The sequence below is a fragment of the Canis lupus genome, chromosome 17 (assembly GCF_003254725.2).
Source record: "Canis lupus dingo isolate Sandy chromosome 17, ASM325472v2, whole genome shotgun sequence".
Taxonomy (NCBI): domain Eukaryota; kingdom Metazoa; phylum Chordata; class Mammalia; order Carnivora; family Canidae; genus Canis; species Canis lupus.
The window spans coordinates 61,447,761-61,475,459 of NC_064259.1; the positions used below are offsets into that span (position 1 = coordinate 61,447,761).

Genomic DNA, 27,699 nt, shown 5'->3' on the forward strand with positions numbered 1-27,699 from the left:
CTCTTCCTGAGGAAGTCACCAGATGACCTCTGGCCTGTTGAATCATGTCAAAGGAAGTGCCAGCAAATGGACAGGGCTAAGCTGTCAGATCAAACCCACAATCAAGGGATCCCTGGGTGGCGCAGCGGTTTGGCACCTGCCTTTGGCCCAGGGCGGGATCCTGGAGACCTGGGATCGAGTCCCATGTCGGGCTCCCGGTACATGGAGCCTGCTTCTCCCTCTGCCTGTGTCTCTGCCTCTCTCTCTCTCTCTGTGTGACTATCATAAATAAATAAAAATTAAAAAACACACACACACACACACACACACAAAAGTGAAGGTAATTGGGACAAAAAATAAGGATTTCCATAAAATAATGTGCCTGACCTAGGACTAATATGTCACCATGTCCTAAGAACAAATGCAAGCAAATTCATCTGGAAAATAATTTAACAATTTAGATTGCTCACAATGAAAAATTCAGCTCTCTGCTGAAAGAAATACATCTGAAACCAAGTAATTCAGAAGTGGAAAATAAAGGGCCAGATAAATGTATACCATGTAAATGTAAGAAATAAGAAAGTAAGGGGGAAAAAAAAAGAAAGTAAGGGTTCTCATCTATCTGACAAGATATGATTCAAGTTTTAAAGTGTTTTAAAGACAAAGACACCTTATTTTGCTAAGAGAAACAACACTGAAAATGTTATATGTGTCAATTAGTATACAGAAACTTGAATAGAGCAGAAACTATAGGATACCTGAGGAGAAATAAAGAGCAGTGCACTAAAGACAGCTATAGAGATTCTAAACGTAATAAGGTGGATCTAATATACACATCATTTAACCTGACGATTGAGAGTACAGCTAATATTCAAATGTCCATGAAACTTGCATTAAAAGAAGACCATTATAAGTGTACAAAGATCACCTTTAGAAAATCCCATAGTACAAAGAATACAACGTAATAAATCAGAGATACTTAGAAAATAAAAAAATTAAGACCTTTTTGTGGTGTCTAAATATGGTGTCTCTCCCCATCAGACGAAGGCCCCCAAATGTGAGGTGACCTAATTGGGTGTAAGCCAGGGGTGCAGATGGTGAAAGCACTTACAAAAAAACCAGAACAGAACAAAGGAGATAGAAGTTTATTGAATATGCCACAAGGGAGAGGCAGGTAGAACAGCAGAGGAGAGGCTGTCTAAAAGGAGCAGGGGGTGGGGGCTGCATTTAAAAGGAAGGTGAGGAGTTTCGGCAACATATGGAATCTTTTTTTGGATAACTTGCCTGGTTGTAAGTAGCCCATTGGTTAGTTAGGGCATGCAGATTATTTTGAGGTAGATCACCTGATGAGCCTGCCTATATCCAGGCCAGGGGTCACTGTGGGCCCTTTCTACATTCCATAGCTCAAGCCTGTTTGCCTAAAAACAGCCTCTAACACCTTTTACTTACAAGTTTAAAAAAATTGTGCCTTAAATACATATATTCAGGCCCAAATCCAGGATGTCATGGGAGGAAATCTAGAGGCTTTTCCCTTAGATTTAGGAAAAAAAAAAATTCTATCTCCAATGCCTTTCAACATTGTATTTAAGATATTAGCCAATGAAATTAGACAAGAGAAAACAATTAAAGGCATAAGAATTTGAAAGAAAGAGGTAAGATTAACTTTATGCTAATGAGAAGCACCTGGGTGGTTCAGTTCATTAAGCTTCTGCCTTTAGCTCAGGTCATGACCCCAGGGTCCTGGGATGGAGCCCCATGTTGGGTTCCTTGCTCAGCCTGGGAGCCTGCTTCTCCTTAGGCTTCTGCCTCTGCCTGCCACACTTCCCCTTGTGTGTTCTCTCTCTCTCTCTCTGTCAAATAAATAAATTAAATATTTGCTAATGAAATCATAATATACCTGGAAAACCCTGAAAAGTCAATGGCACTGCTGCCAAACAATAAAAAGAGTTAGCAAAATAGCTGGTTATGAAATCAACAAAAATGAATAGCTGTCATGCAAAGAAAAGAAACGTAGGAACTGAGGCACAAGAGTGCCTTTCAACATAAAAATTCATACATTTATACCAATTATGCCACTGCCATGAGCTCTAACCATGGCAAAGGCCAAGTGCTCTGAAGCAAATCTAAGGGGAAGGGTGGATGAGGCATCCAGACTAGGGTTCTCAGAAAACAACACTAAAAGGCTGACTTGCTATGGTATTTGGGCTCCATGGAGGCAGCCACCCTGACCTGGCCTTGTTAGTAAGGGAAAACAGTGGTAGCCCAGAGCTCAGGGATGCGGCTTCCTTTCCCCCTTCACCCTGCACCGGCCACTGCTGCAGGAGGATGGCCCTGATTCACCCCTTAGAAGGAAGGAAGGACCATTCAGAGATCAGGCTGAAGAGCATGAGCAGAGGGGGAGAAAAGATAGAAGCTTATGGGTCGGGGATCCCTGGGTGGCGCAGCGGTTTGGCGCCTGCCTTTGGCCCAGGGCGCGATCCTGGAGACCTGGGATCGAATCCCACATCGGGCTCCCGGTGCATAGAGCCTGCTTCTCCCTCTGCCTGTGTCTCTGCCTCTCTCTCTCTGTGTGACTATCATAAATAAATAAATAAATGACTATCATAAATAAATAAATAAATAAAAAAAGAAGCTTATGGGTCGATAAACCTTCAGATCTATCCCAAAAGTCTCCAGGGTCTAAGTTTTTTTTTTTGTTGTTGTTACCATTGTATTTTATTTTATTTTATTTTTTTAATTTTTTATTGGTGTTCAATTTACTAACATACAGAATAACCCCCAGTGCCCGTCACCCATTCACTCCCACCCCCCGCCCTCCTCCCCTTCTACCACCCCTAGTTCGTTTCCCAGAGTTAGCAGTCTTTACGTTCTGTCTCCCTTTCTGATATTTCCCACACATTTCTTCTCCCTTCCCTTATATTCCCTTTCACTAAGTTTAACCGACTTGAGCCTTTTCCTGTTTTCTGGGAACATCTACTATATATTTTCACGGTTGGAGACCCCTCAACTCATGAACTGAATTTTATTGTTTCGCCAACACATATACATTATTGCCAATTATCTTATGACTGTTTTGACTCTTAATTTAAGGTAATCCATTCAGAGACATGGCTCTGTGTTCTTATTATGTAATACTTTGCCTCTGCACCGCTATACACCTGCTTTATGTTTTCAGATGACCTAGGTCGGAGCTAGTCACATGCCATGCTATGTAATACTAGACAAAGAATTGTGGTGATCTGAGCAAACAGATCCTGGCCTTGGGGCAGGGGGATGAAGTACTTTAGGGAACCAGGTGAATGTCAGGGATGACCCAGCCTACCCTGCAGTTGTATGGTGCTGCCACCTACCTCACCCAGCGCACCTTAGAGCCCAGGCCTGGCTCTACTATAAAAGATGTCCCTGGAACTGACCCCTCATCCCTTCCAAATGTCCTGATACCCACCCACTTGTCTGTGTTTAGGTCTATGACCAGGGCGAATGTTTTTGGAAACCCAGGGTAGGCTCTGGGCAGGGGTAGAGATACAGCTGGTAAATGTTCAGAAGAGGAATGAGTGGAATAATCAGACAACCATGAGAAGGTGTTATGTGAAGAACCATTGAAAATGGATTTGTTTTATTTACATCTGAAATATATAAATTCCTATGCCTTTTTGACATAGGAATGTAGAAGTGCAATGTTTCAAGATGACATTTGTCACAAACCTTATCTGAAACTGGCATTCTTCCTGGATGGTGAAGAGCAGTCATATTTGAGTCTCTATCAACTTTGCCCTAGGGCTGGCATCCCAAAAGCCTGTCTCCAAAGACTGTCCTTTTCTACCTGGGTGCCAGGTTTCCATGCAAGTCTGGAAAGGTTGGCACCACTCCCACTTTTGAATTCCCTACAGACACAGAATTTATCTGGCAAGTAAAATGAAATAACATTCTTTTTTAAAGTATGTAGATCAACATAAAGCATGTTGAACTTGCAGGATGACTTCTTAATCTTTTCTAAGGTTAACTCATTATTTTTAGATGGAAAGATGATGCAAAAGTAGACTGAAGGTAACACTATGTAAAGCTTAATGCACATGAAAATATTTGAGTTCTTTCTCAGCTGCATTGAACTTATGCTCTATTGATGTCCTGCCAGCAGAACCAGCAGCAGTGCCAACCCCCTCCCAAATGTCCCCCACCTCAGTGCCCAGCCTCATGTTCCCCTCCAATCTCTTCCTAATGTGGCTTCATCTCTGGGGGTGGCAGCAGCTGCCTGGGTCACCACAGGCCCCATCTCTTCCATCAGAGCAGGCACCAAAGCCATGATGACTATGACTGTGAGTCCTTGGGGGCTCCAGTTACTACCATAGCCCTGCTGACCAGGGCCCTGAGGACTACTGAAGAGCAAAGAAGGAAGAGCCAGATATTTCTGGGCCTTCCCCAGTCAGATGCTTTTTTTCTCTTCTCTGACCTTTTGTTCTCTACCTCCTAGATTCATCATACTTTATGTAGACTGAGGAGGTTTTCTAACTGATATTCTCAGTCGATTTATAATCCCCCAAAGCTAGTATGGAATCAGATTTGCTTTTGGTCTTTTAATCCTATTCAACAATAAAACTCAAATTGTATGGTAGAAGTATGTATTTTGTTCAATTTTATTGAAGCCTCTTCTCAGAGCTGGAATCCTTAGAAACTGTTACAATTAGATCTTTAATTAAGTGGACCTCTTCCATTGTAGTGTGAAGCAAATTCAAGATCCATTCCATCTTTAATCCAGAGCCACTTTAGGTGATGGCAGTGGGATGCATCTGTCAGGGCAGGGGTACAGACCATGGGTGGGTAGACCTGGAAACACAGTGGCAGAATGGAACCCCTGGAAGTCTCTGAGAAATTACCTCCTATGACATGACCACTTCTTTCTTTTTTTTTTTTTTTAAATTTTATTTATTTATTCGTGAGAGACACAGGGAGAAAGAGACAGAGACACAGGCAGAGGGAGAAGTAGGCTCCCTGCAGGTAGCCTGATGTGAGACTAGATCCTGGGACCAGGGATCACACCCTGAGCCAAAGGCAGACGCTCAACCGCTGAGCCACCCAGGCATCCCTGTCATGACCACTTCTTAATCAACATTTTATTATTCTACTTTTGCTCTAGAGTTTGTGTGTGTGTTCATGATTGTACATAACACAAAAATTAACATCTTAAAAATTTGAAATTCTGTTTGAATTTTAGAATATTATCTAAGATTCAATGTTCCAATTTAGAACTGATTATAATGCTGCTGCAATAGAACTATATAAGAGAATGGTTTTCATGCCTCTAATCCAGAATTGTAAAGTATCTCTTTCAAATAATAATGGGTTCAAATTATATTTTATAGTTTTCATTTGTATTTCTTTATTTGGAAGAGTAAATATTTTTCCAAATATTTTTTTGAATTCCCTATTTTGTGAATTTTTTTTCAAAGATTTAATTTATTTGTTTATTCATGAGAAACACACAGAGAGAGGCAAGGACATAGATAGAGGGGGAAGCAGGCTTACTACAGGGAGCCCAATGCGGGACTCGATCCCAGGACCCTGGGATCACAACCTGAGCCAAAGGCAGATGCTCAATCACTAAGCCACCCAGGTGTCCCCTATTTTGTGAATTTTTAAATAACCATTGCCTATTTACCTCTAAGCTGTTATTTATTTAGAGGTGGGGAGGTGGGAGTGGGGCAGAGGGAGAGACGATAGAGACTCTCAAGTAGGCTGTATATCCAGCACGTGAACCTGATGTGGGTCTCCATCTCTTAACCCAGAGATCATGACCTGAGCCAAAATCCAGTTGGATGCTTAACTGACTGAGCTAGCCAGGTGCCACAGTCTCTAAGGTCTTATATTTTCTTATAGCTCACTTGTGATTTTGAGAGTCATTAAGTCACAAAATTAGTCATTTATGTCTCCAACAAATGCTACAAATTTGATTGGTATTTTATTAATTGTGTAAATAACTCTCCTCCCTTAAAAGAGAATAGAATGATTCTTGATGATTCAAATCTTCTGTAAAGGATTTTGTAGTTTCATTCATGAGTCCTGAATACTTTTTATTCAGGTAATTTAAATGTTTCATGGTTAGTGGCTTTTATGTAAAGGACCATTGAACTCATAAATTTAACCTAGAGTTTGTTTATTTATAGCATGTGGCCAATTTAGAGAATTTTCTTACTAATTCTAACCATATCAAGATCGATTGTGTTATTTTACTTTCTAAGTCTGTAATCATACTATTTGCAAATGATGATAGTTTTGTGTCATCCTTTTCTTACACACATATACACACATATACACACATATATATGTGTTGGAACAGTTATGTATATATTTTTCTTTTTTTTTTTTTTAAAGCATAGCGGGGTTTTTATTTTTTTTTTAATAAATTAGTTTTTTATTAGTGTTCAATTTACCAACATACAGAATTAACACCCAGTGCTCATCCCGTCAAGTGTCCCCCTCAGTGCCCGTCACCCATTCACCCCCACCCCCTGCCCTCCTCCCCTTCCACCACCCCTAGTTCGTTTCCCAGAGTTAGGAGTCTTTATGTTCTGTCTCCCTTTCTGATATTTCCCACACATTTCTTCTCCCTTCCCTTATATTCCTTTTCACTATTATTTATATTCCCCAAATGAATGAGAACATACACTGTTTGTCCTTCTCTGATTGACTTACTTCACTCAGCATGTATATATTTTTCTGACTGACATTTGCGGTCTTTAGATGACAGATTCTTTGAGTTTGGAGGGAGGAAAACAGAAGAATCTGAGGTGTAGAGAGGTGGAATCACTGTTGCAAAGTCACGGGTAAAGGGGGTGGTGAGGCTGTAAACACAACTCTGCTCCCACACTTGGAACTACACTCCCTGCTCCAGATAGAAGAGAGCAAAATTACCTAAGAATTATTAAGTTATGAGTTAGTGTTTGTGCTCACATTTACCTTCAAAAACTTATCTTCCTCATCTGGCCCATCAAAAACATCAACAGAAGTCTTCAAAGATCTCATTGCTGCCCCTGAGTCTGTCCAGTTAGGAGACTCTGCCTCTCGATTTTGAATCTTTCCCAGGGGTCTCTAACATCCGGAGCAAACATGTTTGCAAGTGGTCACACTCTTGAGCTTTCATATTATTTTTTCCTTCTTTTTTAGTTATTTTGTTTATGATGATTACTTGCACAGACATTAGTGAATACCAAAGGTTAAAGGTACAAACTTTCAGTTATGAAATGAATAAGTCATGGGGATGAAAAGCACAGCATAGGGAATATAGTCAATAATATTGTAAAAATGTATAGTGACAGAAGGTGACTACATTTGTGGTGGGCACAGCAAAATGTATAGAGATGTTAAATCACTATCTTGTACAGGAGAAAGGAGGACATTCCAAGAAAGATCTTGCCCGGAAACTCTTTTCCACTCTACCCAGCACATGTATTCTGTGTTCATTGACGAAATTGCATAAAGGCAGCTAGTTCCTGTTAATTTGCAGTGGGGAAATGCAAGCTTGGAATGAGTCATCTTCCCTGTCTCTGTTATCAAGTTCATCATCAACACCAGCATCAATTTTGTCATCATTAGGTATCTATTTTTTATGGTTGATGTTTCTAGAGGTGACTTGTGAGAAGGCAAATAAAATGTGTCTTATGAAAATGTGTGAAAAGAGTTGGCTACCCAGGGGAATTTTCCATAGTGGAAAATTTCAACACTAAATTTCTCATTCTAGGTGTCCATAATCTGAGGTAGAAGAGAAGGTTATGTTTTTATTATTTTTTGGTTTTGTTTTTTAATTGTGGGAAGAATTTCTTCTGTATATTCATTTTCTTTTATGTTAAGAAAACTCACTTGTTTCAATAGTTACCACAGGGCACGTGTGCCTATATTTCTATGTGTGAGTGTGTGTGTATGTGTGCGTGCATGTGCACAAGAAAGAAAGAGACCTATTGAAGGAGAAAGAGAGAGAGATGGTATAGTAGGAAAGGAGAGGAAGGGGGGAGACTTTCTAAGAAGGGTTACAAGTCAGTAGAAACATAGACAGGGCTACCAGGCCTCTCAATGTAATCACCATGGGGGAACTTCATGGGACAGGGCAAGAGTCATGGCTAACTCCCAACAATAATCAAGACATGCCCATACATAAGCCCATGTTTTATCCCCACCTCCCTAGGCTGACCTAAGTACAAGTATAAATAAACTAACCTTCAGGATCCAATCTGAGGGACTCTTAGAAGAGCAGTTCTATAAAAGACTTTTGGTGCACTGATTGAAAGAGTTTATTCCCACACACAGGTACATGGACTTGACCCAATGAAAAGGGTAATGTTTACTACAGGGAAGTGGACTGAGCTCTGGGAAGTGATGTGTTGGTAAATGTTTATCATTGAGATTTCTAGGGAAAAAAAGAAACATGAGTTGGTGCCCATTTCAATTGTGTGATATTCCCATCATGGCAGATTCCTAGCTACCAAACTGGTGACACTGAATGCAGAGTTGGGAAGAGAGGCACACACTGGCTGTCTAGCCCACCACTGGACTGGTACACCAGGCCAAACATGACTGGACCTGTTGGGAAGAAGAGCCTCTTGGCACCTAGTAAAACTTGCAAAGCAGCTGCTGGCGCTGAAAGCAGACGCTGGTCTAGACCCCATGTGACCAAAGGGCTATTTCTCAAAGATAGAGAGGGTAACTTTTTTTAAAATTCAATTTGCCAACATATAGTATAACACCCAGTACTCATCCTATCAAGTGCCTTCCTCAGTGCCCTTCACTCAGTTACCCTACCCCACCCCACCTCCCCTTCTGCAACCCTTTGTTTGTTTCCCAGAATTAGACAAAGGTGACTTTAAGACAGAGGCTGGAAAGACAAGTATTCATTAGCTTCCTTAAAAAAAGGAATTTCAGAGACCATAGTATTAGAATCTTCTGGGTAGCTCAGCGGTTAAGCGCATCTGCCTTCAGTCCAGAGTGTGATCCTGGAGTCCCTGGATCGAGTTCCACATCAGGCTTCCTGCATGGAGCCTGCTCCTCCCTCTGCCTCTGTTTCTGCCTCTCTCTCTGTATCTCTCATGAATAAATAAATAAAATATTAAAAAAAAAAAAAAAGAATCCTCTATCTAGAGGCAACTTGGTCTCCCCAAACCTGGGCCATAGCCAAGGGAAAGAGTATGGCTTATAGAATGCTACATACATAACTGCTCCCCCAAAGCCCTGATTCCATGTGGGCAAGCTGCAGGTTCCCTTTCCCAGCTCAGTGTGGAAAGAACCGAAGGACAAGGGAATGTCAGGAAGAACCTGCGTGTGCTTTGTTTGTGCAAAAGACCTGTCCTGCTCCTTTCAGAAGCATGGCTCACCTGAAGCCTAGACGTGGAGCCCACATAAAAGGTGTCCCTACTGCTGGTACCTCATCTGCTCAGCCTCCTCAGGGGTGTGTCTGTGGCTGACTGGGAGCAGAGTGAATATTTCTATGATAAGCAGAGGGGACACAGAGCAGGATAGAGATGGAGCTAGAGCATGACTCTGGGAGAGGAGCAGAAGGGAGCATGGAAGAGAAAGACAAAGTGATGAGCAAGGTAGAAAGTCAGGACTGCTGTTTGCTCTGGACTCACCTGGAAAGGGTTGTGTGGTATATGACCTAGAACTATCACAATCTTGCAACGGCTGGCCTGCTAACCCGAGCCCATTGCTCTGAAGGAAGCTTTTTCCTGACTGCAGATCCCAAATTTATATATATATATACATACACACACACACATATGTATACACACACACATACATATATATGTCAGGAGATAACAGCTCGTCTAGAAATTTCTAGAAAACATTTCTAGATTGATTCAAGTAGTAGGATTGGAATGGACTCAACATGGCTTTGAAAGGACATGAGATATCCATTCTAGTCATTCTAGTATTTCATTATAGTATTTTGGGTATTGCTTGATGTATCCATTCAGCAGCTTTTATTAACTACTTAAGAATCAAGAACTGTGGACCACTTTACAGCTATAAAAGTAAAGAAGACACACTCATGGTCATACATAGGTTTCTGTCTGTGCACATGTTTTGTTTTACTTTGTACTCAGTGTAGTTTTAATGAGTTTAGCTTCAGTCTATTCCCATATGCTTCTACACAGAAGTTTACAAACATATCTTAATGAATGAAGATGTTACTTGAATGATACATACCCAATATAGTTTCAGTGAGCTAATAGGGCTATTACTAGATGCTTCAACACATGACTTTACATACAATTATATCTTTTTTAAAAAGTTTTAATTCAAGTTCCAGTGTCGTTAACATACGAACGACAAACCTGTTAGTTTCAGGTGTACAATAAATGTAGTGATTCAACAACTCTATACATTATACTCAGTGCTCATCAAAAGTACCCTTCTTAATCTCCATCACCTACTTCACCCATCCCTCCCACCCATCTTCCCTCTGGTAACCCTCATTTTGTTCTCTATAGCTAAAAATCTGTTTCTTGATTTGTCTCTCTCTTTCTTTTATTTTTTTTCCCTTTGCTTATTTGTTTTGTTTCTTAACTTCCACATATAGGGCAGCCTGGGTAGCTGAGCAGTTTAGCATTGCCTTCAGCCCAGGGCATGATCCTGGAGACGCGGGATTGAGTCCCACGTCGCGCTCCCTGCATGGAGCCTGCTTCTCCCTCTACCTGTGTCTCTGCCTCTCACCCTCTCTGCATCTCTCATGAATAAATAAATAAAACCTTAAAAAAAAAAACTCCACATGTAAGTAAAATCATATAGTGTTTATCTTTCTCTAATGGGTTTATTTCACTTAGCATTATATTCTCTAGCTCCTTCCATGTCATTGCAAATGGCAAGTTTCCATTCTTTTTCATGACTGAGTAATATATATATAATATATTGATATATTATATTATTAATATTGATATATAATATTATATATAATATATTTTTCATGCCTGAGTAATATATTATATATATAATATATATCAGATATATATATATCAGATATATGTATATCAGAGTCCAAGTGGCCATTTGATATGGGAAACAAAGGCAGAAGAAAAATTATTAAATTTTTCTTACTTAGGTAGAAAATTAAAGAAAATTAAATTTCCTTACTATCTGCAGTCCATTGACAAGTCCTTGAAGCAGGCAGAATGACCTCTAGGAACTCAGCTGCCTCAATGTTAGAACTTTGCTAAGGGCAACAGGCAATCTTGGCCCAACCCCCATAATCCTGTAAGTCTAACTGTAACATCTCAAAATTCCTTTAGAAATTACCTTTATCTCTATCCCCCAAGATACATGTTGACAATCATCCCCTAAGCATATGACCTACTGATGTACATCTGAAAGGCCTCATGAATAAGGTTTGATCAGACAGTAATAAATGACCTTTCACCAACAATAGCTAGCTCCCTTCAGGTCCTGGAAACCTTGCTTCCAAAATTCCTTAGAGTCTCACGCTTTCTGTAACCCTCTCCCACCTTGAAGGTATATAATGGGCCACTCCTCATGACCCCAGTGCAGCTTTTTCTGCCCATAGGTCCTGTCCCTGTGCTTTAATAAAACCACCTTTTTGTACCAAAGATGTCTCAATAATTCTTTCTTGGGCCTCAAGAAAGAATTCTTTCTTTCTTGGAACCCTAATGTCTTTTCTACATCACATTGACTGATGAATGGATAAAGATGTGCCTGTCATTTAGATATCCCTCTCCAACCCTGAAGAAGGATTTCAAAATAGAGAGAAATGTAATGGTTGCATTCTGGATATGTTTCTGTTTTCTCATTCAGTTTGCTAAAATCCCACCAAGATGTCCTGTCAGTAGAACCAGCAACAGAGCCAACCCCCCTCCCAAGTGCCTGCCAGAGTGTCCCCCCATATGTTCCCCCAAGTGCCCACCCATGTGCAGAGTTGGCTCTGGAGGCTGCTGTGGTTCCAGCTCCAGGGACGATTGTTGATGAGGGAGCAGAAGGTAAAAGGCAACCTGATACCTTGCAAATCTCCCCGGCCCCAAACACACTCCTGGTGGTCTGTGTGACCTTCCTCAGCCACTCCTGGCTGCCCTAAAACTAAGGGAAGGGAAAACAAATGGTTAACTGATAGAGAGTACAGTCTTGCCTGAGAGGAGTCTCCCTTAGTGATTTACTAGAAAAAGCGTTCTTATCAGTAACCTAACTTCCAGAGACCATAGACTTAATTTCCTGGAGTTCTAAGGTCAACCACCTATCCATAGTGATGTGGGAACAAAGGTAGTGTGGAGGCCGAGAAAAATTAAGGCTATCCCACCTAAAGTTTAGCATTAGTACAAGTACAGCCATCTTAGGCCCCTGTGAATAAGAGCTGAAATTTATGGGAAAAACTGCAGAATGTCCTCAATTTCCTCTAGCAGGTAATCCCATATCAGAAAGACAAGAGCCCATGCCCATGGTAGAAAGTCCCATATTAGAATGAGAACAGAGCTCAATGCCCTTAAGCCCCATATCAGAATGTAAATAGAACTTGAGAAGTTCCTCCACCCCTTCTGAAAATCCCCTAGACCAGCCTATAAAAAACCCAGCTGTAACCCACTTCGGGGTCCAAGTCCCTACTCCGCTGTGTCGGGTATACTTGGACCCAAGCTCAAGCTTGCATCAGTGTCGGCTCCTTGGTGGTTTCTCGGATTCGCAATCTTGGGCACAACAGTAGAAGGGAATGTAAATGAAATAGAATTTCCTTATAACTTGCAGCCCATTGGACAAGGACCTGAGGCAAGTGGAGTATGACTATTACTTCAGGAAACTCCAACAGTCTTAATGCTTTTCTAGAGGGAAAAACAGCCTTAGCTAGACAAGGCCTCAGGAGGCCTGTATAGCCAGGCCTCAGGACCCTGAGAGACTTTAGCATAAGAAAGTCCTTTTTTTCTTTTTTTATCCACCCCCTCCAACTCCCAAGTATATAATCAGTCACTCCTCACACCCCTGATGCAGCAGTTTTTTCCTCACAGTTCCTGTCCCAGTGCTTTATTTTATGTTTAAAGGTTTTATTTATTTATTTGAGATACACACACACACACACACAGAGAGAGAGAGAGAGAGAGAGAGCATGAGCAGGGGGAGGGGCAGAGGGAGAGGGAGAAACAGACTCCTGTAGGGCAGAGAGCTGATGAGGGGCTCCATCCCAGGACCCCGGGATCAGGACCTGAGCCCAAGCAGACACTTAACCCACTGAGACACCCAGCCCCATGCTTTAATAAAATCACTTTCATTACACCAAAGATGTCTCAGGAGTTCTTCCTCGGCCATTGGCTCCATACCCCACCAACATTCTAAAACTACATCACTGTGACTCAACCCATGGGATTGGGGCTGCTGCCTGAGGTTCCTCTGCTGCGGACACCCAAGCTCAACGGCTACAGCAATGACTGTAGCCAGTACTCTGGGGTTCCAGCTGCTGTCGCAGCTCTGGAAGGTCTGGGTGCTGCTCTGGGTACTGCTGCTGACTGTCAACTCCAGCAACATCAAGAAGCAGCACTTCAAGAATTACAAGACAACAGACCTACTACAGCCTGGTGTTTTGTCCCCTTCTGTCTTGTCTTCCCCTCTTGGACCCCAATCAACTGAATAAACATGAAAGGTTTGCTTCTCATAAGCCATCAGCTTTATGCCTCAGGTTTGCGTTCTTTTGGCCTCATGTCAAAATCAATTTTTTTTCGGGTTGTGGAAAGATATTCTAAAGCATGTGCTTTACAACTATACATTTACTTTCAAGTCTTGACTTGATTGGTGGCTTTTATTCTATTTTTTTCTCTTTTACCTAAGTAGATCTTAATCCTTCTCCTTGGATAGAAAGAGAGACTTACAACTTATACTGGGCTAGAGAAAAATCAACCAATTAAACTTTAACGAATTGATGTTTTAATGTATGTTTATGTTCAAGAAAATCTAAACTTAAAAAAAAAATCTAAACTTCTGCAGTATTCATATGAAGCCAATAAATAAGGGTTGACTAGAATTTCCAGATGAGTCTAACTTAAAAAAAAAAACAAAAAAAAAAGATTAGCAAGGAGTAGGGAAAATGAGCAGATTTTCGCCAAAGAGTACAAAAGTTAGAAGATGAGCAAGTTCTGGGGATCTGATGTACAGCATAGTGATTTTCGACAATAGTACTTACTGTACTCTACACTTGAAAGTTGATGAGAATAGATCTTAAACGTTCTTGCCACAAAAGAGAAATGGTAATTGTGGGACATAATGGAAGTGCTAACTAGCATTAAGGTGGTGATCAGATCACAATATATATAATGTATCAAATTGATAAATTGTACAACTTAAATGCATACGATGTTACGTGTCAGTGATATCTCAGTAAAGCTGGAAAAATATTGATGATGAAAAATAGCCATGCCACTCAAGTGACTTGAACAGAAGATCCTAAGATTGTACTTACTTAAGTAAAAAATGTAATTGTTGCTTCATACACACCTCCTAAGGTCAATATCCTCTCTCTCTCTCTGTCTCTGTCTCTCTCTCTTTCTCTCACTATTTTTAAGAGAATTAAGATAACAGAATAGTTCCAGCTCCAGCTGGGGACTGGTGGAGAAAGTTTGATGATCTTTGTAGCTATTTTCCTTATGCTATGTTGTGAACACTCAGAAGTCTGGTTAAATAAAGTACAAATGAAACCTAGACTTTTTTTACTTTTTACTTTTTAATTTTTTTTTTTTAATTTTTAAGAAGCCTATTTACAGAAACCCAAGCATCAGGACTGGAATGAAGATCTTTCTTTCTCTTTCCCACACTCTTCCCTACGGATAGGGAGCCCCTTATTTCTGAGCTCTGCTGATTTGGGCTCCCTCTTAGGCAGAAGCCTTGCATATTGACAAGTTTGGATATTACAGACTCATTGGGGCCTTGTGGTCATGCAGAGGGCTCAGATGAATTCAGTTAGAGGAAACACTGAGGAGCTGACATGGGTATCAGCATGGCTCCCTCAGGCTTTTCCAACAATCCCTTTGGAAGCACACCTGATTAGTTATTGTTCTTGCATTCGCCATCATTTGAGATTTCATATTTATTTCTTTCATTTGTTAAATGCATTCCCCCTTCTCCCTGGAGAAGATTGTACTGGGTAACTTACATTTAAAAGCTTTAGGACATCCATATCCAGTCAGGAAAACAGAGACTGTGGAGGCCGAGAAAATTAAGGCCGTTCCACCTTAAGTTCAGCGTTAGCACAAGTACAGCCATCCCAGGCCCCTGTGAATAAGAGCTGAACTTTACATCACTTCAGTTACAGGAAGAAAACAGCCTACAGCTTAATGTCCTAGAAAGCCCCATATTAGAATAAGAACAGAGCCCAAGCCAAGGGCTGGAAGCCCCTATTAGAATGAGAACAGAGATCAATGCCCTTGAAAGCCCCATATCAAAATGTAAACAGAACTTGAGAAATTCCTCCCCCCTTCTGGAGGTCCCCTAGACCAGCCTATAAAAAACTAAGCTGAAACCCAGCTCGGGGTCCAAGTCCCCGCTCCGCTGTGTCGGGTACACTTGGACCCAAGCTCGAGCTTGTAAATAAACCCTCGTGTGTTTGCATCGGTGTCAGCTCCTTGGTGGTTTCTCGGATTCGCGATCTTGGGCACTGCACGACAAAGGGACTCCATAACTCTTAAGAGTGTGGGGATGAGAAGAGAAGAACTTTATTCTAATCTTGGACTGAGGAAAGGGTGGAAGATAGATAGGAACAGCCAGGGATTGGGATGATGGGTTCATGACCTTTCTGGGATGCAATTCATCTGAATTAGAAAAAAACTCTGATTTCTTACTCTGCCCATCTGTTTTCAATCTTTTTTTACTCAGAACTGAACTGAATGCAACTATGATTATTGCATATGGTTGATGTGGGATAATAGAGAGCAATCCTAGCAAGACTGACTCATATTCAGTTAGTACTTGCTCATATGTTAGATACATGCTTTATTTTACATTAACATTTGTCTGGAATGTTCATTCAAAAGGTATGTATTAAGTACCTATATATACCAAGAACGGTTTTAAGATCTAAGAATATAGAAGTGAGCAAAATAGATAAAGATTTCTCCCTCACTTAATTTATCTTAATAAGGGAACACAGATGACAAATAAAATGAATAAGGAAAAATATGCTATTTGCTCATCCAATAGGTACATTTTGAGGGGATCAACTTGCTTGAGAAAAGGCACTGTGGATAGAGCAAGTGAACCAAAGGAATGAAGATTCTTACCTAACAGTCTACATTCTAAGGTGAGAAAATGGAAAACATGTACATTAAAATATGTCATGTGTTAGATGGTTATAAACTGTATGGAGAAAAATAAAGCTTGGAAGAGGGACAGAGTCTGCCTGGTGGATGAGGACTATTATTTTAAACAAGGTCACCAGCAGGGGCCTCCCCAAGGTCATAATTGGACAAAGACTTGAAGGAGGTGAGCAAGTAAGCCACATGGGTATCTGGGAGAAGAACATTTGGGGGAAAGAAAAAAAAAAAAAGAACAAAGTTCCCTGAAGCAGGAGTGTGCCTGGAACGTCAAATGAACTACAAGAAGATCAGTGTGGCAAGGGATAGAGTGGGGACAATGTGGGATGTGAAGTCAGGGATGTAAGGGTGTAGGGCCATGAGTCCAGTCTGTGCATCTCTTTGAAAGTCATTGTAAGGACTTGGGCTTTTACCACAAACAGAGTAAGAAGTCATTAGAATGTTTTTAGCACACACACACACACACACACACACACACAAATGATTTTAGCAGAAGAGCTGCATGATCTGAGTATTAATATCTCCATTTTATAGAAGAAGAAATTGAGATTCAGAAAGTTCAGCAGATTGCCTAAAATCACGCAACTAGGAATTGGCAGACCTGTGAGAAGAACCATATATACTCTTTGACAGGAAAAGGCATAAATTCATACGAGGTCTTGGGGTGGGGAATTGAGAAAAATGATAAAACATGCTATTTGCACTGGAAAGACAGATGGAGTGGTTGAGAAGGAGGAGTCCAAGAGGGAATATAATCCAGTGGATTCAATCTGCAATAATATATTGGGAAAACACAACTTCCCTGTATCGCTTTGCATCCTGAAGTGCAAAGATGAGGCAATTCGTACCGAAAATTTCAGGGGTTAGTCCTTAAGACCAAATACAATTAGACAGCTTTACACAGTGGTAGATAAGTCCAAGGGACTAGTGACCTTGTGTATGTTGTAAGAGAATAAATGAGTTAGGGAAGGGCTGCCGGAAGTTTAAGGAAACTAGCCCCAGTCGGTCATTCCAGGTGAAAGAGGGATATATGGGCACCAATGTTTCCTGGCCTCTATAATCAAGAGGGCCCTAGTTATGTCTTGCCTTGTGTTTCTGACCCAGACACAGCCCAGACTCTGATCCAGGGGGGTTGGGGTTCTCATATTTCAGTGACCTACATGTACACACAGTGGGAAACCTGTGTGACCCTCTCCCACATATGTGAAAACAGTCTTTGCTCCATAAATGATACTCCTCTGAGGACTTCTAATGGCTCCTCTTGTGATAGTTTTGGTGGGGTGGGAGACAGGGAGGGAGGCAAGGATAAGGCCAAGTGAGGGTACTCCCTAGCAAGCCTGTTCAGTGGCCACGTGTTGTAATGGAAAGTGCCCTGTATGGAATTCAGAAATTCCTGTCTAATGCCTGTTCCTACCTGAATGTGTGGTCTTGAGCAAATTTCTTCCCTCCTCTGTGGGCCTCAGTTCCAGTATAGAGGGGCCAAGCTCTGTACCTGTAAAGGCCCTTGCCTGCCCTCCATTCCATGGTTCTCCTGACAATCTGTAAGGAATCCCATATTGTCACTGGGGTTGTTCAGAGGATCTCTGGCAAAAACCTCAGAGCTGAGCCTGGAGCAGAGACACACAGAGACATGGGATCTAAGGGAGGGGACCTCTGTAGTGTCTTCTCAGACACAGAAGTGAGAGTTCTCACAGGATACCAATAGGCCAGTGCCCTCCATCTCCCGGGTTTCTGGCTTCTCAATTCCTCCTACTTCTCTTTCACAAAAAAATGAAGCAAGTGGATTTTTCCCTTGAGTGCCTGTAGTTCCTGAACAAGGACAGCCCAAGGATGTAAGGAGACCTGAGCCCTGCCTTCAGAGAGCAACATGTCAAATTGAGTATTTCCCCCTCTGGTCTCCTGGTCAGAGCTGGGGTACCACTGAACTGAAATCTTGGTTTGGTTCATGCTTTCAAGAGGACAACTTCAAACATGTAATTTATGTCAGAATTCATCGATGCTGGTGCTATAAGGGAACTTAAGATAATCTAGTATGTGATTTCTGAGTGTTCAGATGGTAAGTCCTAAAATGAGCTAACCAGAGGACTGCAGAGAGCTTTAAAACACCAGAAGGTCTTCCTAAGACCTAAGCCAGATGACTCAGATATTTCCTTGTATTAAGGCAGGGGCCAAACACCATGACATATTTTAATTCCCTCCACTTCAGAGATGCCATGATTCTGAATCTGTGATTCTGTTGTCCTCTGAATCTATGATTCTCTCTACCTATTACCCTATGAGTCTACCAGACTATTATTACATGAATCCACAGGTCTCTGTTGCTATGACCTTGTGTCCAAAGAGATAAGTGGGACCTTTTGGGGATAACCCTGTGACTCACCCTGGCACTTGTACCAGTCATCTAGTCTCCACACCTCACCTTCCCAGCCAATAAAATGGGTGGGGCACAACCCATCCACCTGTTTTGGTGGCACACGGAAACAGTAGCTCTCACCAGAGATGTTAGTGTTGCCTAAAGCTGTTAAACCCATTAGTGACAGCCTTGACCCACAGGCAGGAAGTGAGCCAATCAGAGCTCACAGATGGTGCGAGGTGCACAGACTGGCTAATAGAAAGATGACCATTGGCCACGTGGAGGAAGGAGGTTGGTTTAGGCTGTACCATCAGTGGAAAGCACCCTCATTCATTCAATCAATCATTCATTCATGGTCTAGTTAGTGTTTCCCAGGTCCTGTGTTAAAGCAGGATGATATACAGTAAATATGTCCACAGTTGCTAATGCACAGAAATTATGGTCTAGTGGGAACAACTCCATGGAGAGCAAGGATATAAATACATATCCTTTGTAGAATAAGCTCCTACAATCATAGACTATCATAGCCAGGAGGGGCTTCACTGACTATGGTAGAGTGGAAGAAAAAAAGCCTGGAGATAGCAGGGCAGAGTGGGGCCACACCATGAGGCAATGGCAGAATCAGAACTAGGGCTGAGTTCTATTTGTGCTTTGAACTATCTCTATCTTGTTTCATTGACTACCTTAAAATGATTGATCTTCCAGGTCATTTTCTTCCCTGTAGACTGGGGCTGCCCCATCTTATGTCTGAGATATAGGGCTTCTTAATGACTATGCCTGTTGTTTGGCTAAAGGTATGGTTCCTAAAATATCATGTATTTCAACACTAAAAACACCATGTTGTGGCAGAAAAAAAAAAAAAAGAATAAACCTGGATTCAAATTCTGTCTCTACTACTTCTAGCTATGTGAGCTCAGGCAAGTTTGTTTTCCTATTTATTTAAGACACAGTTATGGAGACTAAATGTGATGAGCTAAAGCCATGACATGTATGGTCCCAATAAAAGACCATCCTTGTACCATTCCCATCATAAAACATCAGGCCTGGGTGTCAGCTGAGATGGGATGCAGGAGAACAGGTAATGGGACTGCCTAAAATCACTTCCACCATCCCCTTTAGGGCAGGAACTGGTGGGTCTCACAGATGAAGTTATGGAGTGCTACAAGTCCACCCAATACAGGAATGATGGACGAAAGTAGGAAACTTTCCAAGCCTAGGGCATACTCTCTCCTTGCTTCCTCCAAATTGTTCGGGGGCAGACCCTGCCAGACCTGGCTTGCCCTGGGGAAGTGTCTGTGGATTAGTGGGGATCTGTCTTCTTTGTTGAGGAAATTTGAGAGCTGTAAGGTTTATGGTCCTGGAGAAATTGGGATCCATTATGGACAAATGCACCTTTTCCTTAGAGGCTGTGGGGCCATGGTGGGGCCTGCACCAGTTGATCTGAGGGAGTGGTAGTTTGCAACCAGGGCTCAGTTCAGGACTGAGATACCTTTCTGCATTGAGCAACCTGACTTGGCTCAGTAGGAAGAGCATGGGCTCTAAAACTAGACAGGCTTGGGTTCAAGTGATACTACATTGCCTACCAATGAGACGATCTTGGTGAAATAGGCCTCTGGGTGTTAATTTCCCTGTCAAAATAGGGCTAGCGGGGGCCCCTGGGTGGCTCAGTGGTTGAGCATCTGCCTTTGGCTCAGGGCGTGATCCTGGGGGTCCTGGGATGGAGTCCTGCATCAGGGTCCCCACAGGAAGCCTGCTTCTCCCTCTGCCTGTGTCTCTGCCTCTCTCTGTGTCTCTCAAGAATAAATAAATAAAATCTTTTAAAAAGTAGGGCTATCATAGCCCACCTCACAGGATGTACTTAATACATATTATTCCCATCTCCCTTGCTGTATTTACTGCTCTGATGAAAGGGAAGAAGGGAGATATTGAGGAACAGTGCTACGTCCAGAAATAAAAGGCAACATGTTGTAGCAGTAAAGACCACGGCTTACGAAGGCAGACTGCCTGCATGAGAGTCCAGTTTCATACCTAATTGCTTTGTGACAATAGGTAACTTCCTTATTTTTTCGGGGCCTCAGTTACAGGGCCATCTATAAATGTACATCCCTTATGAACTGTTTGGCACATACAAAGCGTTCAGTTAAATGTTAGATTCTACTATTATTGTTATCACACAGTGTTCATTTGGCTGGAATTCCCTCTGTGCTGGGTTCTTGGCAATCTAGCCCGGGTAGTGAGATCCAGAAAGGTGAGGATGGGGAGGTCATGGGGTGCAAGAAGCTGAGGATATACAGCCTAAATATAGAGCCTGAGGTCTGAGATCACTAAGCACCCATCCAGTTTCCCAAATAAACAGGATAGCCTGCCAGTCCATGGAACTAACCTGGAGCTTCTGGGGGGCCTTGCTGCCATACTGAGGCAGACACTACCAGGTCCAGCAACCTAGACCACCACCAGGAGCCACCACAGAGGCCCTCAGAAAGAACGTACTATTTAGACTGAAGATGCACCGTGTAGCTTTTGGCACAGTGTATGAAAAATTGAGATGCTAAATACATTTTGGACAAGTCCTTGAAGACTTGAGTGACCTAGAAACAGCTTTGTAGACATAGATCTCATAGGCATCTCATCTCTCATAACTTCTAGAAAAAGAAGATGGACTTGTTCCAGGAAGAAGGCCAAAGGAATCATTTATCTGGTGTTCTGGAAAATTCAATGTCAAACAGAGACATGCCCTGCCTCTGAGTGAAGAGCCAGGCATACTGGGGAGGAATCTCACCAATGCAGTGCCAGCCCCAATCCTTGTGAACCTTCCTGCTTCATTGGGATGCCATTAAATTGCCTCATTGCCACCCTATAAAAGGCCTCCCCAATGGCTAGCTCCTCAGATCCCTGGATTCTCCCCGTCTTGCTTCTGTCAGTGAAGAGGGTAAGTCTATGTCTGAGATAGGAACACAGCAGGAAGGAGAGGTGATACTGGGATGGGATGAGGGTGGTCAGGCCTATACATGAGAGTGGCCGCTGAAGGAGTGGAGCAGAGCTGGAGTCTGAGGGGGAGAGGCAGAGTGTGGAGCTGTTGGCCTTGTGTGAGAAGGGCTCTTCAGAGAACTGCTGTCCTCTCTTCCCTAGACTGCATTTCTTTCATGAGTCTATTTATGGGGTGAAATGATAATCTAGCTGACCTGAAGAGCAAATGGTGGAAACTCACTCAAACTGCAGACCTGTCATGCTCTGTGTGGCTCAGGATTCACTGACAAGAACTTGCCTTCCCTGGGTACTGTCTGGTCTGGCAGGAGGAAATAGGGAAGCTGATCTTGAGAAAATGAGCAGTGAGGTATATCAGCTGGAAAACAATTTCTCAAGGAGAATCTGCAACTAGGCACCAAAGTAAGAAGAGAGGAGGCTTGGAGAATTGGGTAGAAACATATCATTCTTTCTAGCCCTTCATTTTCCACTGTGGAAACTGAGACATACAGTCAGGCGCAGGCACAAGAGCCAAGCAAGATCCCTGGCTGTGAGTCTACCCTATGTCAGGTCTGAGTGCTGTGACCTTCTCAAAAAGGCTCCAGTTTACAGATCATTCTATTTAAAAGAGGTGCTGGGGGTTTCCCTGGAAAACTTCCTAGTCCTGATGAGACCTTTTCTTTTCTTTTCTTTTCTTTTCTTTTCTTTTCTTTTCTTTTCTTTTCTTTTCTTTTCTTTTCTTCTTTCTTTTCTTTTCTTTTCTTTTCTTCTTTCTTTTCTTTTCTTTTCTTTCTTTTCTTTTCTTTTTTCTTTTCTTTTCTTTTCTTTTCTTCTTTCTTTTCTTTTCTTTTCTTCTTCTCTTCTCTTCTCTTCTTTCTTTTTTCCTTTTCTTTTTTTCTGATGAGACCTTTCTTTTCAGATTTTACAAAGCCACAGAAAGATGTGTGACCAGCAGAAGCAGCCACAGTTCCCTCCATCTTGTGTGAAAGGTTTGGGATTGGGAGGTGAGCAGAGTACCAAATGTACCCCTGTGAAATGCCCAGCTCCATCCCAGACTCAAACTTGTGTGAAATGCCCAGCTCCACGCCCAGCTCAAACCTACGTGAAATGCCCAGCTCCACGCCCAGCTCAAACCTACGTGAAATGTCAAATGCCATGCCAGACTCAGACCTATGTGAAATATGCAGCTCCTTGCCAGACATACGTGAAGTGCCCAGTTCCATCCCAGACAACCTACATGAAATGCCCAGCTCCTTGTCAGACATACATGAAGTACCCAGCTCCGTGCCAGATGACTTATGTGAAGTACCCAGCCCCTTGCCAGACCCAGACATGCTATGTCCAGAGACCTTCTCCCGGCCAGACCTACTATGCTCAGGCTCCTGCAAGTGGCTCGACCACCTCATGCTGTGTCCCTGATCCATGCTCTGCACCCTGTTCCACCAGCTACTGCTGCCTGGCTCCCCGGACCTTTGGGGTGAGTCCCCTGAGACGTTGGATCCAACCGCCCCAGGACTGCAACTCAGGATCATCTGGCTGCTGTGAAGATTCTGGGTGCTGCAGCTCTGGATGCTGCAGCACTGGGTGCTGCGGCTCTGGGTGCTGCTGTTTGGGAATTATCCCCATGAGGTCCCGAGGTCCTGCATGCTGTGATTGTGAGGATGACTGCTGCTGTTAAGTACAGAACAGACCTGCTATATCTTTTGGAACGTTCACCAGCCTCTGGCCCCCTCCCTGTATTCCCAGTGATGTAGACTCTCATTGCTTCACTGTGTACTTTGCTTCTTTATCAAGGCAGCCTGCCAGAATTGGTGTGCCCCCCACACTTTGGCAAGAATAAAGCTCTGAATGCAATTCATAGTGATGTCCTGTCTATTTGGTCCATATTTATACTTTTCTATCAGAAATTCTTCCTCTTTTCCTCTTGCTTCACAACAAGGGGAAAGGTCTGCATGGACATGAACAAGCAGACCGAGCTGGTACGATCGCGGCCTGGGGTCCCTGAGCACTCTAGAATGCCACTAATAAACGTATCCATGCAAGTTAGCTGGAGACTTTGGGGTCAGAAGATGCGTCTTTCCTGCCCTCTGATGAGTGTGAGGCCCACACGGTAGTATGATTGCTGTAAGTGAACTCAGAGTTCAGCCTCCTGGATATTGAAGGGTCTGTGAAATCAGATCTGTTCAGGAGTCTCATGATGATACCCCTGCTTCTGTGGGAGTGGCTCTGCGGGTTCCATCTTCTCATCTGGTGAGTTTGCCCTCCTGAAGCTCCAGAGTAAAGACCTGAAGGAAATGGTGAGGACTCCCCTGAGGCAGGTAGAAATTCCCCATGTCAGCCAGGGAGAGGGAGACGTTGCCAAGAGGAAGGCAAGCCTCTTGGCATAAACATTTGGGTCTGGGCCAGACACCCTTCCTCATTTGCTTGCATTTCTTTGCTAACCTCCGGGTTTGGGGTGGATTTTTTATAACTAAAGACTGTAAACCCACACAGTCAAAAAAAGAGAGGTAAGGCGTACATGCTGTTCAAAGCAGCCCCACAAGCCCTGGTGCATGAGCCGAGGAGGCAGCATGTTTGTGGAATATGTAAATGAACATTCTAACAAGAACTGGGGACCTTGGGTTTGTTTCTTCTTTTTTTTTTTTACACCCCTCCCCCACCTTGGGTTTGTTTCTAAGCAACCTCTTTCAGGTTGCCCTGGAACACTTGCAGAGAGTCATGTGGGCTACTATGCTGCCTTTGAACATCTAAGTCACCTGTGGTTCCCCCAAATCACATTCCATCCCTCCAACCAAACCCACTGCAGCATAGTCAGCTGGGCACCATGATCTCACCACCAAGTGGCTCCTGCAATGTTGGAAGTCTATATGCTGCTCCTTCAGCAATGAATGTGGGCATACAATGCTTTTATATGTATTAATTAAAAACTGGGTAAGTAGCACGAGCTATCTAAACATTTGAATATTACAGTTGATATTTGAACAATGCGGAGGTTAGGGGTGCCGATCCTTCCCACACTCTAAAATTCACACTTTTGACTCCCCAGAAAGGTAACTACTAATAGCCTACTGTTGACCAGAAGCCTTACTGATAACATAAATAACTAATTAACACATATTTTGTATGTTATGTGTATTCTATACTATATTCTTATAATAACGTGAGATAAAGATAAGAAAGTGATATTAAGAAAATCGTTAAGAGAGAGAAAATACGCTTATAATACTGTACTTACTGAAAAAAAAAACCCACATATAATTGGACCTGTACCATTCAAATCCATGTTGTTCAAGGGTCAACTGCATGACATTTATAGATAAAAATGAAGTTATTTTTTGACTTCAAATTCTACACTCTTTCCAGGATGGCCATGCTGAGTTTGGATTAGATCTTTGTCTAGCTCTCCTGGCCCCATGCATACAGAGAATGAATGGCATCCCAAAAGCCCAGCCCAACCAGCACTGATGTGTCAGAAAGCATTGTACGGAATCTATTCCATAACTCATAACATACTTCTAAAATAGTTTGCTTTCTGACCTTTCTGTTATATGGCTAGTGATTTATTTAACCATCCCTTTATTGCCCTTTATGATATATATTTCTCTTTCTTTTTCTCTTTCTTTTTCTCTCCTATATTTATTTTGGTTTCTGTCTCACTCTGTTTCTCATTATTATACGAGTTGCTGTTGAAGTCTGTGTAAATATTTTAAAAAGTTTTATATTGAAATATAACACGCAGAAAAGTACACGAATTGTAAGTTTATCCTTCAACAAACACATCTGTATAACTACCACCTAGATACCAGAAAGTTAGCATCATGTTGAAAGCAAATAAATCAAAGTCCCTGATCCTCACAGAGCAGTTTGGAGGTGTAAGGTGGAGCAGAACAGAAATATCCTTCTGTAACTACAGAAGCTTTGGAAAAAAGCCCTGCGTGTGTGCCAGGTGTTTATGTAGGAAAGACTATGTGAGGAGAAGCAGCCAATGGGATCCAGGCTTTCAAGGCACCCGAGCTGTGCACCTAGGAGTGCCTCCCAGTGAACCCCAACATGTGGTGCCAGACTGTCCTCCCCTTACACAGACGTCAAGAGACTGAGAAGCCAGTGGCCAGGACCTGAGAATCCTTCATGAGCGTGGCCAGTATGAAAGGCCTAGAAGTAACTCTTGTGTCTGATTTTCATTCGTTCATCTAATAAATAGTTACTGAACACCTGTTTTGTTCCAGGTGAACAAACTCCAACATTGCATGCAACACTCCATGCAGTGTCGGAGTTTACAGCAGAGAGGGAAAATAAACAATAAAAAAACCAATAAATAAATGTAAAGGTGCACTGCTATGAAGAGTGCTGGGTGCTCTGACCTCCTGCAGTATACCCATTTTACCTGGTCAGGGAGATCAGAAATGACTTCTCTGAGAAAGTACAGATCAATCTCAAGGTTGAGTAGGAGTTAATTACAGAGCAGCAAGGGAAGGCTTCTCCAGGCAGAGGCAGGAGCACAGCCAGGGACTTTGTGAGAGGACGGATGGGGCCTCTGGGAGGGAGTGAGCTGCTGAATGGAGAGAGTTCACAGTGAGACCGAAGGGCATGAGTGCCTGATGGGTGCTGCGACCATTGTTGAGGTATGGTGTTGCTGGAGATACTACTCTGCCAAAGGGAGCTGTTGTAAGGTTTCAAGGAGGCAGGTGATAGATGCTATATTATTTGTGTCTATTAAAGATTATTTTTCTCTGCAAAAATAAGTTCATTTTTGTAGAGCATTTAAAGGACACTCTAAGACAACTGCCCAGTAGCATTAATTTACCTGGTTCCTTCCTTGCCTGTCCTGTGTAGCTGCAGGGCTCTGATTCTAGCTTGTCCAACTATCATATCACAACTTGGGCTGCTTTGTGAGTAAGGGCCCCTTCAAGTGCCAGCACCAGGTGGTCTGCTCACAGCGCTGGCACTCTCATCTCTAAAAATGATGGGTTAGAAAATCACAAAATATTCAGTTTCAGGACATTTTCCTGAAATTAAAGCTAATCAAAAGTTCTACTGTGTTTTGTTTTTTACTGTTATAAAAATCTTGATGTATCATTTTCCATGTAAAATAATCCAGATTTCCTGACTCATAGTCTCTCTACACTACTTATAGAGGATTTATTGGGAATTATTTAAAGAGAATGGCAAGTCCAGAACATGGAAACAAACCCCTGGGAAATGGAGAACAGTATCCTTGGACGTCCTAAGTTGCTGCCCTCCTGGGCTCTTGCATGAGTTTGTTTTCCCAGTTTTTCTGGAATAGAAAAATCTACTGAGTCAAATCCTAAACCCACTTCCCTGTATAGGATAGTTTGTTTTTCTTTTTAAGATTTTATTTATTTATTCATGAGAAACACAGAGAGGAGAGAGAGAGAGAGAGAGAGAGAGGCAGAGACACAGGCAGAGGGAAAAGCAGGCTCCCTGCAGGGACCCCGATGTGGGACTTGATCCCGGTCTCCAGGATCACACCCTGGGCTGAAGGCAGCGCTAAACTGCTGAGCCACCTGGGCTGCCCTAGGATAGTTTTTAATAATGTTTTCTCTCAGGAAAATATCTATGCCAAAATTATTCACAAGAGAGGCTAATACATGTAGATAGACCTTATAATATTTCCAAATTTAAGAAATAAATATACAGTAAAATACATATAAATTTTTTATCTTAAAATACATTATACATATGTTGTATATGAATGCATAGCTAATGAAAGGCAGAGGGAGAAGCAGGCTCCCTGCGGGGAGCCTGATGCGGAACTCCATCCCAGGACCCTGGGGTCTCACCTGAGCCAGAGGCAGATGCTCAACCACTAAGCCACCTAGGCATCCCACCAAGGGCTGTTTCTACCCCTGACAGTCTGTACTTTCAATTCTTTGACTATTCTTCAAAGTTCAAACAGTGTATCTTTCCAATAGAATGGAAATGGGGCAGAGGTTTGATAGCTAACTGGTGGCATCCCTTAAAGAGGTATAGGCAGTGGGGCACCCAGATTAACAACTCTTCCCATGAGACTCAGTGCTTGACAACAAAGGAGAATCTAGGCCAGGTTTTTAGACAGAAGCTAGCTGGGGAAAATGTCACAATCAGATGTCATTCCTTGTCACTGGTGTAAGC

The 27,699-nt window shown here is 42.5% G+C and overlaps 2 protein-coding genes across 3 annotated transcripts in view; both read left to right on the forward strand.

The window, feature by feature from the left end:
- The first annotated feature begins 21,465 nt into the window (after positions 1 to 21,465).
- On the forward strand, positions 21,466 to 23,425 carry C17H1orf68 (chromosome 17 C1orf68 homolog). Its single transcript, XM_025454861.3, has 2 exons — positions 21,466 to 21,532; positions 22,487 to 23,425. The coding sequence occupies exons 1-2, from the start codon at positions 21,476 to 21,478 to the stop codon at positions 23,243 to 23,245; spliced, it is 816 nt and encodes a 271-aa protein (XP_025310646.2). The 5' UTR covers positions 21,466 to 21,475; the 3' UTR covers positions 23,246 to 23,425.
- An 843-nt stretch (positions 23,426 to 24,268) lies between these two features.
- Positions 24,269 to 27,699, forward strand: part of LOC112663927 (keratinocyte proline rich protein) — a 109,938-nt gene continuing 106,507 nt past the window's right edge. For both annotated transcript variants that reach the window (XR_007402946.1, XM_025452943.3), the window contains exon 1: positions 24,269 to 24,498. The gene's annotated coding sequence lies outside the window, so the exon portion shown is untranslated. The remainder of the gene's footprint in view (positions 24,499 to 27,699) is intronic.